The sequence below is a fragment of the Acanthaster planci genome, linkage group LG10, assembly GCF_054643075.1.
Source record: "Acanthaster planci isolate LZ-2023a linkage group LG10, COTS_SCS, whole genome shotgun sequence".
Lineage (NCBI taxonomy): Eukaryota > Metazoa > Echinodermata > Asteroidea > Valvatida > Acanthasteridae > Acanthaster > Acanthaster planci.
In genome coordinates, this window is record NC_141786.1 from 3912676 (window position 1) to 3928501 (window position 15826).

General features: G+C 41.4%; 1 protein-coding gene across 1 annotated transcript; it reads left to right on the top strand.

The window, feature by feature from the left end:
* The first annotated feature begins 230 nt into the window (after positions 1–230).
* Positions 231–15563, top strand: LOC110986514 (sulfotransferase 1C2-like). The gene is made up of 7 exons (XM_022248431.2): positions 231–386; positions 6770–6931; positions 8329–8465; positions 9245–9479; positions 10808–10902; positions 12056–12233; positions 13701–15563. The coding sequence occupies exons 1-7, from the start codon at positions 359–361 to the stop codon at positions 13805–13807; spliced, it is 942 nt and encodes a 313-aa protein (XP_022104123.2). The 5' UTR covers positions 231–358; the 3' UTR covers positions 13808–15563.
* Positions 15564–15826: the final 263 nt, after the last annotated feature.

Here is a 15826-nt window from a genome sequence, read left to right on the forward strand (position 1 = left end):
GAGTCTGTCCTCGATGTTCACGTGTCATTTAACATTTCAGAGAAAAGTATGCATGCTTATTAATTGTAACATGTTACTTTCCAATTGGAAAAATGCCTTGCGATGAAACCTTTAATAGTTGACTGGCAGACGAATCCTTCACGTTGTAGTCTTTGTCCAGGTTAACAATCATTATAAAAAGTTTACTCTGGGGCGAAGTGGCGACACGGCCAGGGCAAATGTGCGAATGGGGCGGATTGGGCATAGGCTGTGGGTAATGGGGCGGAATGGTGAGGGGCGATATTGTTAGGGGCAAGGCGGCCATTGTCGTAGTGGAAATGGAGAGACGTGACTGTAAAGCCCAACAACGACGTGCGTCATGGAGAAGTATGTCACTGTTGAAGAATGTAAGTACTTACATGTTCCACACGAATTATTTGCACCGGTACGTACCCCAGGAGACGTACATGCATGGGTGCGAACTGATATTTTGGGGGTTACGATCATTATTTTGAATATAGGCCTAGCTTAAGTGTTTTTGACTTGGCTTTAGACTGGATGACTTGTGATGGACTTCAAGGACTTGCTTGGAATGTCGATGGATTTGTCTTATAGTTACGTGTACATGTAGTAGCCTTGTATGTCTATGAGATTTTCTCCAGAGAAACTGTACAAGCAATATGTTTTGCTCTTTGTTCTTTGACATGAGAGGTTGTAGAATAGATTGTTTGCCATTGACGTCAGTAATAAATGTCACCTACGACGTCTAAACTTCGCAGGGAAATGCTTGCTTCAAGACATAGGTCTACATTGAATTAGAGGATATCTTTATCTATGTAGTTATATTTTTTTATTTAAATACTCGCAGAAGACAAACGGGACATCTCCATTGAGACAGAGCAATATTTAGACAAAATCTCTTTCTTCAGAGATAGACACCTCTCTGGTAAAGCTCATTGTTTTGTTTGTTTTAGTTTTTTTCTGCAGGCAGACAATTTTCCATTTCCAAAGAACAACCGTTCTTTAATTAGTTCCTTGAGCGTAAAATTGCTGGACAGGTTTCTTTTTGTCACAATGTCATGATGGATGATTCTGTGATCCATCCATCCACGTGCGTCAGGAATTTGGGATCATGGTTTGATTAAGCAATGACAATGGACACCCACATCACTGACGCTTGTTGTGCAGCATTTGGCCGCCTTCACAATCTTAGGCGCATCAGTTAAATTCCTCTCTCCCGACTCGCTTTCAGTGTTAATGCACGCATTTGTGACTAGCCGTCTGGACTATTGTAACAGTCTTTTGTATGGTTTGACGGCAGCACAGATAATGAGATTACAGCGAGTCCAGAATGCTGCAGCTAGACGTCTTACGAATACACCCAAGTTTCAACTCATATCACCAATATTGTATCATCTTCTCTGGTTACCCGTTATGTACAGGATTAACTGTAATAAATAAAATAAATCACCCTGTTAACACACAAAGCCATCCACGGTCTTGCTCCTAGATACTTAATGAATCTTGTCATCATTAAGAAGGATTCTAGATATCATCTCAGGTCAGCAAGCAACGGTCCTTTGTTAAGTTACCCTAATGGTAAAATGCTGCCCACACGTGGTGACAGGGCATTTTCAATGGTTGCTCCTAAATTATGGAATGCCTTGCCTTGGCATATACATGTACGTTGGGTGCAAAGCCTTGCTGTTTTTAAATATAAAGTGAAAACTTACCTTTTTAATATTGCATCTGTAGAGTGATATATTGCACGGCCAGATTCGTGATTTTATCAATTTTATCTAGTAGGGTTATTATTATTTTCCATTTTAACATAGGTTTAGCTGTGATTTGTTATTTTAGTGTCACCGTGTCTGGTATAGTTACTTTTCTTTTATCGCAGGTAGGGTTAGAGGCGTCTGTCCCCGGGAAAGATCGATCCCTCACCGATTCTCCTTGTTAGCGGGGCAGACGTATCCCCATACTGCGGTTTGGGTACCATCAGGGTGACATTCATTCATTTATCCTTATTCATATATTCTTATCCTTTCATTTCTTAAATGAACATAAAAAATAAATAATAAATCGCAGGGTTAACTTGTACTGCGCCATTGATCATTTTTATGTAAACGGCGCCTTATAAATTTTCAATTATTATTATTAAAAGTCAAAAACGGGGTGAATGGCAAACATTGAAGCGATACCGAACTTATACACGCTGTTTCGTCACAGGTAACAGTTTAGATCGAGTTGTTGCTGACTCGGACTCGGGCTACTAGCTGACAGACTCTCGTTCCAATTTTTGACGAGACACTTTACTCGCGAGAAAATGGCTAGCCACCTGATTCGTGAAAAAAAGTGACCTGACTTGTATAGAATGACTTACAGTGTTACCATACTGCACGTTGTGCTTGTTCTGCTAGGCCGTACACTGCAGGGAGCGAGTTTTTATGTTTGTGAATATTCAATGATCTCTTGTAAGCCTCTTTTGATCAGTGATAATTCGTTGATTTCCTCTTTCATGCTAAAAAACGGCATTGTTGCACCCAGGGTTTTTACTAGAAGCCAGCACTGAAATGAGAGCCAGCCTGATAGTCATTATTTTTTAATAGCCAGATTCAAGAACTTCAATCTGCTTCTCCCAGTGATATTTTATTCGTCACTAACCGAAAGTCCAGTTACTATTCGCACAGGCCTAGTGTGAAATTCAGTAGGGCTTAATGGTGTGGCTAAAATCAGTTATGACATATCAAGTATTGGTATAAAAGCTCCCTTGGGCATGAAATGACGGTGTTTCATAAAAATCACGTAATGTAACTTTTTAAAGGAACTTCTGCACTTTTGGGTTTGTCATGTATGTCGTTATACTAACGTCCTGTGCAAATGTATATGTGGGGTATAACTTCAGGAAACTCCTACAAGAAATATTTTTGAAAGGTTTACATGTTGCATTCTGTGTTGGCAACGCGCCACGCGGCGTCTCCATGTGAGACTACGGCATTCTTATATATCGAGCACTGGCTATGGCTTTTCGCTGATGCCTGTTTTGAACAAAATTCGAAGCCGTAGTCGTATTTAGAGACGGGACCAGAACAGGGTTCACCCAGTCATAGTATGCCATCCCGTTTGTTAATTGAATTGATACACCGGCAGCACTGGGTAAACAGTCATGAATGTGAATTCTCGAGGTTGTGGTGTGCAATGCCAGATACAGTTGTATTAACATACTTTGATCACATGGTAAAGAAAATAAGAACAGTCTGCAAATAATGATAGCCTTTGCTCAGATCTATTCAGTAGAACTCATTATACGATACCCGAGCAAATTCCACAGCTTGAAGTCTCTTAGCACATTTTGAAACCTCTATTCGTGTAGCGGCCAAACTCATTTTTGATTTCTAACCGATTGAGGGCGCTATAAGCGGGGACCATAAAAACAGCACTGAAAGCAAGATGGCTCCATCACGTTTTGCATCTTACAGATTTTGATTCGCCCATCCTGCCGAAGTTTATTAAACGGTTAGAGCTCATTATTCTCAGGATTCTCATATTAAATTAAAGAATTTGATTAAAAAATTACTGGGTTATTTGTAGTCTTGTATAAGCCGAAACTCACTCATTTAGGCCATGCTGTTACATCGGTGGAATACTTTATTGTAAACGGTAAATAATACAGATGCACATGGGGGCCTACATATTGGAGGTATGGTCAAAGTTATGGGGTTTCGTATTGTCTAACTTAAATATTGGGCATCATACTCTTTTAGGGGAACTTAGATACATGTATTGGTGTCACTTAGATACACCTAAGTGCAAGTAACAATTGAGGTCGAGGTAAACATTGGGTGCATGTATATTTACATGTTCAAAGTGGGCACACATACATATATTATTATCGCCTAGACGTCGGATGTACCGTACTCTTGATTTCTGTTTGATTTTAATTTTATTGTAGTCAATCTGTGCCTGTGCATCAAGCTGTATACATGAACAAGAAGAGAAGCATTAAACATCTGGATCTGAAGTGCACACTATGCATGTACAGCATTGCGTGTGTATCCTTTGGCAGATTCAATTTGTTTATCCTTCTTTTTTTTTTCCTTTTCCAGTTGACATAACTTTTCATGAGATTGTTTTTTTATCATGATGGTACCACTTTTTCTACAGACTCGGATTTTATAAAGCTGTATACCAGAGGCTGCATCTCCATGTAAAAGCTTTAAAGATGCTTGGGTATTTAGCACTTTGTAGTCACTCTACACGTTAGTCCCCGATTCCTCACTTAAATGTGGGGGAACCTACATGTATCTCTTTCAAACTGTAACCGTAGGGGAAAGGCTACAATAAAGTTGAGTCAATGACCAAGTTCTTTCTTACGAAAGACAAAATGATTTATTCTGCTCTCCGTCACAAGGGATATGTAAGTTCGTATACTGTACAATATTTTTCTGCAACTCTCACAAAAATAAACGATAACCTTATTTACTGCCTTATCTGTATATGTAAGACATAAAACAGAAAACTTCGTTGGGCTCTTCGTTACATCCACTACATACAATTCATGACTTGGGTAAACTCATTGCTATTAATGTTACAGATGTAGGCGTATAATTGAAGGTTATTTGTATTCAGGCCGGGGATTACTCAAGCAATCAAGCCAAATGCTCCAGTTAAAATATTCAGTGTCTTTCAATAATTTTTTCTCCTGAAACACATGTTTAGGAGAACATATTACACCTTTTGTAAAGCATGCAGTTTGTAATATGATTCGTCAAATTCTCCATTGCTACGAATATTTGACCCAAATTAATTAACAGATCCAATCAATGACTCTTTAAAGGTTTGGATAGAAAGAAAATTAAGATTTAGAAATAAAGGATAATAAATCTTCAGAGTTTAAAACCATATCAACCGCATTAAATTATCTTTAATGCATGTCAAGATTGCTGCGAGGATATATACGTGTAATGCTTACGGTTTGAAGTACCAGGTAAAAACTACAGTGCATGCTCTGCATGATACGAGGGTAAAGGCTGCTAAACCCAAACGACTAAACCACTCGAGGAGTTTGTCCCGTGCATTAAACAAATTCACAAACAAATTCACGACAATCAACAATGTAAAGGAACAATTTAACAAACGCTAGCATGTTGTTGAAGTCATCGACGAAGATGGCCCCACACCGTACCTCATGCTTCTCCAACCAAAATAAATCATACATAAACATGTACGCATGTACGTGCACAAGGAAGTCTACGGCTGCATTTGAATATCTTGTCTAGAGCTAGGTCTAGGTCTTCGCTCCATTGGAAATGCGTGGAGACGCGCAGACAGTAGACCTAGCCGTAGCTCTTGAAGCCCGTTTCGAACACGGCCTATAAAATGCACATGTGACACAACGAATAACAACGGTGCAGCAGGGCGTATGTTTAGCAACACGCTGTGAAGTCCAGTGACACTTAACCCCCTACATGGAGGCATCCGGGGATTGATTTTTGAGAATCAGTTTTTGCTAATTAGTTAAAAAAAAAGAATATACGGTTAACTGCAATCACCTTCCATCTAAACCTACCTCTTTTCATGCCAAACAGCCTGGTTTTGTCACCATAAAGGTTGGGGTATTGTATTACATGTAGTTGTTATTGCCTAGTGTGTTGTGGCGTACACTTTTCTTTATTGCGTTTTTTTGTGCTATAATTTCCAAACCCCTTAGCCAAATCTTGTACTTATTATTGATCGTTACTTTTGGTTGACAATTCTATTTATTTTTGAATACATGAATGTGAACTACACTTTGCTTTCAAATTGTTCTATTACAAGGATGTGGAATCGTGTGCTCAACTCAAAAGACAGGAAGAAATGTTTGGGTTTTCAGTCATGCAACAAATGCTATTTCAGATCAGCAGTTGGGACACCCCCAACACCCCCCATACCTTTAAAAAATATTTCGGGCCCAATTTATTATTTACAGGGCCAGGGTACAAAGGACATCCACGTATGAGATTGAAACCTTTTAGAACTAAATCTATGTTCAGAAATATGATAACAACAGGATTATAAGACCTGTCCACAAATTCCACACGTTCAGCCGCAATGAGGAGGGGATTCCTGACATGCAGGGTTACGAACGCGCTCCATGCAACAAGGGAACCACGGGAATGCAAGAATTAGTCGAAGATTCTCTCAGAAACCTTGATTCCTGCATTTAAGTTCTGACATGTATTAGGGATAATCATATACGATCGATGTGGTCGTAAACTTTGAGGATTTATTATCCTTTATAATTGGTTGCTGTTTGCAAAATGAGACTATTATGTGACAACGATATTACCGTGCTGTGTGATTCTACCACTTATGTCGCTGTGAACAGGAGGGCAGCGCTGACAAAGCGCACGCAGTGAATTCATATGAACATGTAAGTTGTGGTGTCGCTATTTACAATACAAACTTAGGCGCAAAGTACCAGCTGGATTGAGCGCATACAATGTGCAATAGCGTGCTATGATTTAATCAAGTCTTAATCTAAATGTATGCATAAGTGCGAGGCAGCGTACGGTCTGGCTGGTCACAAAACATTCCCACACATTCAGCTACTCCTATCCAAGGTAAAATCTGTTTAAATGTTGCTTGGAGATGGATGATTAACGACAATAATTGGCTGCTTTACATAAAAATCAGTATTTGCGTCGGTGCAGCCCAAGTGTGGCCTTGTTGATGAAACAGCATGGTAGCGCAGTCTTTTGTTGAATCTATCCTGTTTCTCTCCCTTTCAAATGCACGTCTGTTGTTGCAGTTGCTGAAGTGCTAAGCCGAAGATTTTCACCGGAATTTCCGTGCGAGTTGCGGGAGTACGAAGGGGTGGCGCTTGCTCCAGAGGTAGATAAGGTGGCCGAAGACTTCAAGACGTATGAGGTCAGGGAGGATGACTGTTGGTTGGTGACGTATCCAAAAGCAGGTTTGTTCGAGTACATGTATACGGAGAATGGATCTTCGAAAAGGCAGAGGAGAATTAGAGTACTCAGACCTCAGAAATTGAATGCACACCACGACCCCCCCCCCACATATTTTAAAGCCAGTTTATTCATCTGTTCGGATTAGACACAAAACATTCGCAGCAGAATTCGGTTAATTTGAACAATTTGCAAATTCGCATCCTAAACTATATTTAGACACCACGAACTCCCATTCTTGTTCAGAGTATGAAGTGGTCTCAAGGATTTCGTATTGAGCCACATTTTGAAGGATTTCTCAGGACAATCAATATAGATGTAAACAGTCCGTCTGGAAAAGGATCTCTACAGTTTAGAGTAAATGATACAACTACACGCAACGAACAATGAAATATTACTCAGTTTCTCCCATTGTCGTTGGAGTAAATCAGAGAAGGCGGCTCGTGAGTCATGTGATTATATTGAGTCGCTAAAGATCAAGGGACAGATGCAGGAATTTTCCCGGGGGTTAAGCTGGAGATATTTTTAATGTCTGCTTTTTTGCGGACAAGCGGAAATATGATGAAACATTGCACGATATTAATTGTTTACAATGGTATTGGTGCACTTCCCCACCCCTAGAGAGGGGGTGGGGCTGATTCCCTGCCCCCCCCGGTCAGCGTCTGAGATCCATGGTTTAATAGCCTGTGGTACTCATTAGACCTTGTTGTTTCTAATCATGATATATAGATGAATTTCACATTAGCGCCGTCTGCGCATATCCGCATCGAAACCGAGGCTCTCTGTGTTGAACTTCGTCGCGCGCGCCCGCAGAGTCGACACAGCACATGCAGTATGCGGTTCGTATGTGACGCCACTTCAGTTTAAACCACGCCCACTGCACAAGATACACGACCATCGCAGGTACGTTAGCTCGCGGTAAATTGCCATTGGTTTTTTCTTTTGATTTCACGTGCTGAGTCATTCTGAAAGACTCTTCAACAAAAATTTGCAGCTTGAAAAGTCTGAATTTAATACACTTGTATGTATTTTGTGTCTTAACTCCTTACTTTCAATCGTCTGATCGTATTAAGAATTGAAGCTGACACATACAAGCCTCGTTTTCAAACGCGGAAGTGCGCAGATCGACGCTAAAAGCGTCGTATTGGGATCCCTCTATCAGGCAACTAATTGGGCTGGAGCCTATTTGGCCATGTATGTTGTGAAACAACACGTGCATTAATCACTGAAAGCACACACGGCATATAGGCCTAGGTCTACATGTGTTCTTGACGCAAAGGTTCCTCCTCTGTAGTCTGTAATGGCATTATATAGGATCTATCCGGATTTTAATCTACATTTCTCTGGAAATCGATGTAGTGTGTTTTTGTTTTTGTTTGTTTGTTTTTTCTCTCATTCAAAGGTACAACCTGGGTTCAAGAGATTGTGTCCTGCCTGATGCATGATGAAAACCTGGACCCGGCTACACAGATACACACCGTGTTTCGCGTACCATACCTTGACCAGACCATTCCTGAGAGAGCCCGACGATGGAAAAATGTACGCACGCCCGTACTGGAGTAAAAGTAGATTTCAAGACTAGGCCTAAGCTTGACTAGGTTTGAGTTGGGTCGGGACTCAAGCCAAGACAGAGTGCAATGTCAACATTTGTGTTTGCATGGGGCGCATTTTGTCCTCGGTTATTCAACTTTTATTTCCCTAAATAGTGCTTTTTGTATAGACCTTTATCGTGTGATGTCGATAACAATCGTGCTGGACTGTGATGTGTTGTGGTGGTAATCTACTTTTTCAAAACTATTAGCGGCGTTTGCACATGTTCTTGCCTGTGGTTGAAGCTGCCCATAATAATAACACCGTGGCCACGGCGGTCCAATAGCTCACTCCAGTCACGTTGGTGAAAACAAGTCTATAGTTGTCCAGCAAAATCAGGATCCCATGGAAATAAAACGTTCGCCGCTTTCTTTTCCGTTAGACTCCCAGGCATGTTGCTTTGTTTTGTTTATTTTAGTTTAGTTTGAGTTTGCTTAGTTGGTTTCCTGGTTTCTTTGTAGTTTGCTTTGTTTTTTATTTTTATCAAGGAAAACGAAAACCCAGGACGATTTTGCCTCAACTCCGCTGGTGGAGTAGAATAAGCATTTATGATTTTTTTTTTTCAATAGTACCGGTAGCTTCGGTAGCTACAGCGTCTGGTTTATAGCCTGTCCGTCAAGGTCATCATTTTAAGCCCGTTGAAGACTATTGTGAACAATCATAAATGGTGTTGCATACAACATTGATTGTTTTTGTCACCTGTCCGACCTCCTTGTTATTACCTGCAGATGCCACCACCTCACAAGATTGCTGAGGAGATGCCGTCACCTCGGGTCCTCAAAAGCCATTTCCCTGGCCAGCTCCTGCCTCCCCAGCTATGGGAGAAGAAGGTCAAGATCATCTACATCATCCGCAACCCCAAAGACGTGCTGGTGTCGTACTATTATTTCGAGAAGATGTTTGATCCGCAGAGGAAGGAACAAAGCTTCGGGGAACTGTTGGAGAGGGCGAACAGTGGAAACAGTAGGCACCACCAGTCTTGTATTCGACCCCATTCCAAGTCTAGACACACGTAGACAAGACTATGCATATATCACGTGATATAATCAATACATTTGCTACAATTGATTTGACTAGCTCGAAATCCTATTTAAGACTGAATGACCTGTGACGGGAAGTTAAGTCGGACTCAATCACAACACTGGACGTTCAGTTCATTTCAACCCAAATCATGGGTGTGACCATAAATAAATGGCTGCTAAGCTCATTTGGCATGATTTGCGTCAGGATTATGTAAAAGAATCTTTGATTAGGCTTACCGGATTCTGTCACAGCTACAGTGCGGGTGCCAGACCCCTGTGGTTGTGGGCTCAAGTGTTGGGCAGGGCAGAATCGCATGGGTGCAAATAAAAAAAAACTTATTTTGTTCCGAGCCTACGCCATATTTGGTATGTGGCAACATTTGTGTGGGTGGAAACGTGGGTGCCAGCGGCTTTTCAGTAGGTGCATAGTACCCACGTAACACTATTTAGCGCCATTGCACAGCTAGCCTGTCTTTTAATGCTGTGTGATGTCAGTTATGACTGTAAGACACAACTGCGACGTCATCACAGGAAAAGTGCTTCTCAGTGAGGCAGCGTATGCCATACACTGTAAAAAGGTCGGTCAATTTTGGGATGATATTTTGCCCAATGTTGGTTAAAATATAAACTTAGCAACCTTTGGGCAAATTCTTCCCGATATTTGGTCAATGTTTGACTAATAGTGACGGAAAATTGACCAACAATGTGGTAGCTTTAACCAAGGTTGGGCAAATAACAAATGCCCAACACTGTCTTGACCAACCTTTTTTACAGTGTAATGTCAATATTGTTATGTCAGACGTTGAAATTTCCAATTTATTTTTCACGACAGGGATTTATTTACCATTGTTACCATTTCTTTATTTACCATTTCACACCTTCCGCTGATTAAAACCTATACAAGTTGGACTAGTTATTCAGTCAGGCACGTTATTTTAATGCATACTTCCCATACTACTGGCGTTTGTTTCTGCACTCAATTGGGGGCCCTGAACAATAGAGGACAATAAGGTCCCCGATTGACAGAGGGTCCCCGATTGACAACTGTGTACAAAACATATGGGTGGTCTTCTAATAAAGTTAAAGTACAAACAAAAGAGGAACAATAGAGGGTCCCCAGTTGCAGGCAAATACACACTTGAGGGCGTTTGTCTCATTGCTCACCCGTACACATCGCGACTATACATTTCAGGCCTCTGGTGGACGAGACTTCCATGACATGCTCCAAAACCTCTCTAAATGTTATTCTTTTTCTTTATTTGATCGAAGTCATGTACGGCGTGTGGTGGTCTCATTATTTGTATTTCTGGAAGAGGAGACACGAGCCGAATATCCTTCTGCTGCGATACGAAGACTTAAAGAAAGTGAGTATGTTGGGAGAGCAATAAGAAATAACAGACATGGCAACAAGGAAACGAAACTAGACCACATTGTGCTTTGTGATAACTTTAGAATGATGTTTCTGTAAAACACAAATCACAGACTCAAAGTTTACGGAAATGGCGATAGAATATGCATTATTATTAAGGAAGAACTGTGTCATAACGTGTAGGGTTAGGGGCGTTCCCGCTGAATGTTTTGTAGCATCTGGTATTTCTCCCGGTTATTACCATTTTAACCTCAACACTGTGAAACGAGTGACATTTTTGAAGTGAGTGCATTTTTGCACATGTGCTGTTGTACCAGTGTACCAGTATGTGCCCCTTTTCACAAGCGCACTTTCAGATATTGCCCTTTACTGAGTAATTGGGATGGCCGGTGTAAAGAACTGTCCATCCGTTTCAGCATAGATGCCTCTTGCCTTCTTTACAGATTTATGCACTCTACATGTACCCTCATTTTCGTGCTACGTCACAGCACACAACCATTGTAATACCAAGAGACGTCAGATAACAGAGAGTAACCCTTAGGACGAGAGGGTGGTTTTCCCGTGGTTTTAAAATGGAATATTTCTTGAAAGTGTAGTCTTGCAATCGCTTTTGCTGTTCTGAAGGTACGTCTTTCCTATGCCCCTGTGCCGCACGCCCTTCGCAGTGGAATGTCTTCATTATTTTCTAGCAAGGAACTTTTTGGCGAAAAGCCTAAAACACTACTAAAAGTGGGCTCTAGTGAACAAAAAGGGCGGGGAATCCACGAAAAACCCAATCTTCATGTTTTCATGTTGGATTTGAACCAAAGACACTATGGTAGAAAATGAACCAGAATGGCTATAAAACTATTTTCTATTTGCTTTTTTGGGGGGGTGGGGTATCGGATGACCCCCGAATTGGGAATTTCCTTATGTAACCTTTAACCTTTTTCTGAGTGATGAAGCTGCATTTGGGGGCTTTTTACACAGTTAAGGAAGGTGGAATGTACAGAGTACTAAAACTCGTCTCCAACTCCGACAATTGGCAGACTGTCAGGTGTTCGGGAAAAAGAACACCTGAAAGTCCGACAATGGTATATAAGGTAATAGCCAGCTGTCGACTGCACCGAAGACGACTTTTGTGTTGTTTCCACTCTGTTCACGTGCAGGATCTAAGAGGAAATGTCGAGAGGATCAGTCTGTTTCTGGGCAAGAACCTTCCAGCCAAGAAACTGGACGAAATCACTGAGCACTGCAAGTTTGCCAACATGAAGGCCAACCCAATGGCCAACCATGACGTACTGTACCCAGAAAGTACAAAGTCTGGACGAAGCTTCATGCGAAAAGGTACGCCTGCAGATTCATGCCGGGGCCAATGGGGGTCCTCGATCCTCCCGTTCTTTTGACTCCTTTTCGATACAACTCGCTCCTCTCGAAATGTTCGTTCCGAATCTGCCCTTGGAGAGGTGCGTGAAGAATAATGGCACCTTCCCGTGAACCCGCATACAGCTTGCTTAGTGCATGGGCAGTGTCCACTGAGAATGCGCAAAAGTAGACAGCGGCATAGGGATACACACTATGCCCAAACACTCCAGTGCAACACGTCATTCTATGTAAGCATCATTAGAAAGAGAATTTTCTTCAATATAAATAATAAAATTGCCAAAAGGTTTGCTAGCAATAAATTTCCATCTTCCCTGATCAGAAGATGCACTACACGTTTAAGTGTAAGTGCAATTCTGCTCTGTGTGTATACAGTCCCTTTCACAACCCTTTCACATGGACACAGGTTTCTTGGGTAACGTGGTTCTTCTGGCAGACGTTGGCGTTCTCCTCTGGAAGAATGAAGCATGTTGCGTTGTTACAAAGGCAATACAGTGAACCAACATGGCAAAGGCTCGCCTGAAAGACTAGACCAATTGTCAATTCCGCAGTCGATTCATAGTGTCCAAAGGAGTGATTCCCACGCACAATCTTTGGAGGCCCAAGACGTTCTCAAGGGCGCCACCGAATATCGAACAGGGACTCTGAAGGTCCCGGGGTTAAATTGGCAGTGATAATATGACTGTTTACCGGCTGTTTCGCGAGGGCTCACTTTTTAATGTAACTTTTACGCAGAGGGTATCAAAGTAAACATTTCCTATATCATTAGCCGTCTAGTTATCGCTCGATGCTATTCAAAACCTTTGAAGGAGCTGAAGTCCTCGATCGCTTCGCCAAATAAGGTGAGCATGCATGTTTGGAGACCTCAATGGCTAGTTGAGGGGGGCTTCTTTTTGTGCATATACAGCAATTGGCATGCGCTATCCTGTCGGTGTACGTAGAACGGTAATTAAGGTGAATCATTGGTCAATGGTGTTACAGTCGATACGACGCTGACAAAGATTCATGCTCTAGGAAACCTTGGTTACGCAGGTTATACAGATCTTTACCATTCAATGGAACAAATCGAATAGCAGGAAGGCCTGTGTCACTAGAAGAAAGCAACAGGACCAATGACATCAAACCCAACACAATGACAAGGTTTTTTTTAACAACAGCCACTTCAAAATGTGTCAGCAAACACACGGCTTTTCTTGCAAGGCAACTCCAACAATTCTAGCCCAGGAGAGGATGAAATCCGAAACCTGTTGCGCAGTAGTTTTTGAATTGCGTGTCAATTGCACTCTATCTCTTATCTTGTCCCGTACAAAAGAAAACGATTAGGTCTTCGTGTCAAAAGCAGTTGCTTAAAAGATTGTTTCCTTGTTGCTGACTTTACTCCACCCGGAAGTGGCGGATTGTTCTTACGCAACTTGTCTCTTTACCTTACAGGGAAAGTCGGGGGTTGGAAGGAACACTTCACTGTCGCTCAAAATGAGGCAATGGATGCCCTCATAAAGGAGAAGCTGCATGGCACCGGACTCACCTTTGACGACTAGCCAATCAGGTGCTTAGATCGCCTGCTTTTACCATATTCACTGACCATGAAATAGCATAATATAAGTATTCAAATCAATCATATTCAGCTCCTCAGTGGTGTAAATTGATGTTGGCGAGTGAGAGGAAGAAAGACTGGTGATGAGGGTGGTGGGGCGAGTTGTAGAATTCTTGTGTCACCGTCACGAGTGTCCCTCATACAGGATCCATGTATTTTTCAATGCTCTGAAATGTCCTAGTATTATCGGTCTGTACAGTATCATACTAAGGTTGCACGATGAATGCCCAATCTATGTATGTTTTAGGGGTGCGTTGCGAACACGATGCGTTCGTGCGTTTCACTTTCACAAATAGAAAAATCGACTCAATTGACACAACAGACGTGTGCGTTGCGATCGCCCGTCAAAATCGCCCCGTGAGGGATTTCGATGGATACGCAACGCTTGGCGCAAGTATTGGCATGCATATGGTCACTTGGGGGAAATTCCCATAAGAACGTGCACAAACTTTACTGTCCCATGATTAAATATTCCCTAATCTGATTTGAACCAAACTTAGTCTGTTTTCAATTTAGACCCTCATCTATCATCTCTCAGAATTTGGACTATAAAATTCGGGCTCCTTCTGGTAGCTGGGTCATTAAGCATACATTGAAATGTCTTCCTAATGACCGATGCCTCCCTAAGGTCGAACAATTTACCACAAAATGTCTCCCTAATGACCCATTTGTAAATATATCAATCTTTAGTTTATTGCACAGGAGTGATTATTATATTATTAATATGATTATTTTTTCTTGTTACAAAAAACTGGGGCGGGTTGCGGATGACCCTATATGACCACCCCGCCCATTCCAACTGCGGGGGGGGGATATACCCCCATCCCCTGGGATTCACAACCAGCTACTCCGAAATACCCCCCCCCATTATGTAATTTTGATATTACTCGGATTGATTCTCGTTGCTGTTACTAGATATAAAACATCAGGTTCAGAAAATCGATTTTACTACGGAAACGTTCTTTCAGAAACAAATAAAAAGCGTATAATTGTGGTATAATTTTGCATTTTTCTGGCCACCCAAAGAGTAAGTTACGTCCATTCCAAATCATTTTACTGAAACATGTATTTAGTAAAAGGGCTATTAACTAGATACACTTGCTTGAAGGGCCTTGTGTAGAATGAGAAACGAGTTCTTGGAGGGGGGGGGACGCAAGATTAATCAAACTGAAACTATCATCTCATGTTGTTGCTTCGGGTTACTGTAATATTAGCTCCTATGTTAAAGTTCCTTAAGATCAATATGACATTTAACCCGTGCGTTTACAGTAATACAATGACTGTTGTGATATTTCGGGCCTATCGAGTTTGGGACTGGCTTGCAAGATTCACTGGGAACGACTCAAGCGTTTCCTGTATCAGTTGCATTGTCTCAAGATATTTCAATAACTTGCCCGCAAGTCCTTTAAGTTCAATACACTGAGGTCCAAACGCGCGCACTCAGCTGCATGGAACTGCCCAAAGCAACCAGCAGCGAAGGGCTTGTCAAAGAGCATGGCATTTGACTGTTTAAGCCGTTCTGATTTACATAATTCTGTGCAAGTTAATCAAACCTTAATTGTATTTTATAAAGTGAGTGTTTCGTTTGGTTTTGTTCAGTTTTACTTGTATTTCCTTTTATTTGTTTTCAATTTCTACTGGTGCGTAACGTACTCCCATGTGTGTGATTTCAAAGAGAAGAATATACCAAATCATCTTGAGGTTTATCTTCAGTGAAAATTTATTTTGTGTTTATGGATCTTGCAAAGATTTTTGTCTCGACCACAAGCGATGTGTGAGACCACAAGGAGGATGACCTGGAAGATAAAACTTTGAAACAATGTAAAGCACAGTAGGCACTTTAGCAATGGATCGTTCTTCTAGTCGGCGCACTTGATCGCTGTGGCTCGATATAATGATACCAATTTTAGTTTGAATTTAGTAAATTCATATACAACCTGAGGAATCAAGCGTTAGACTATAT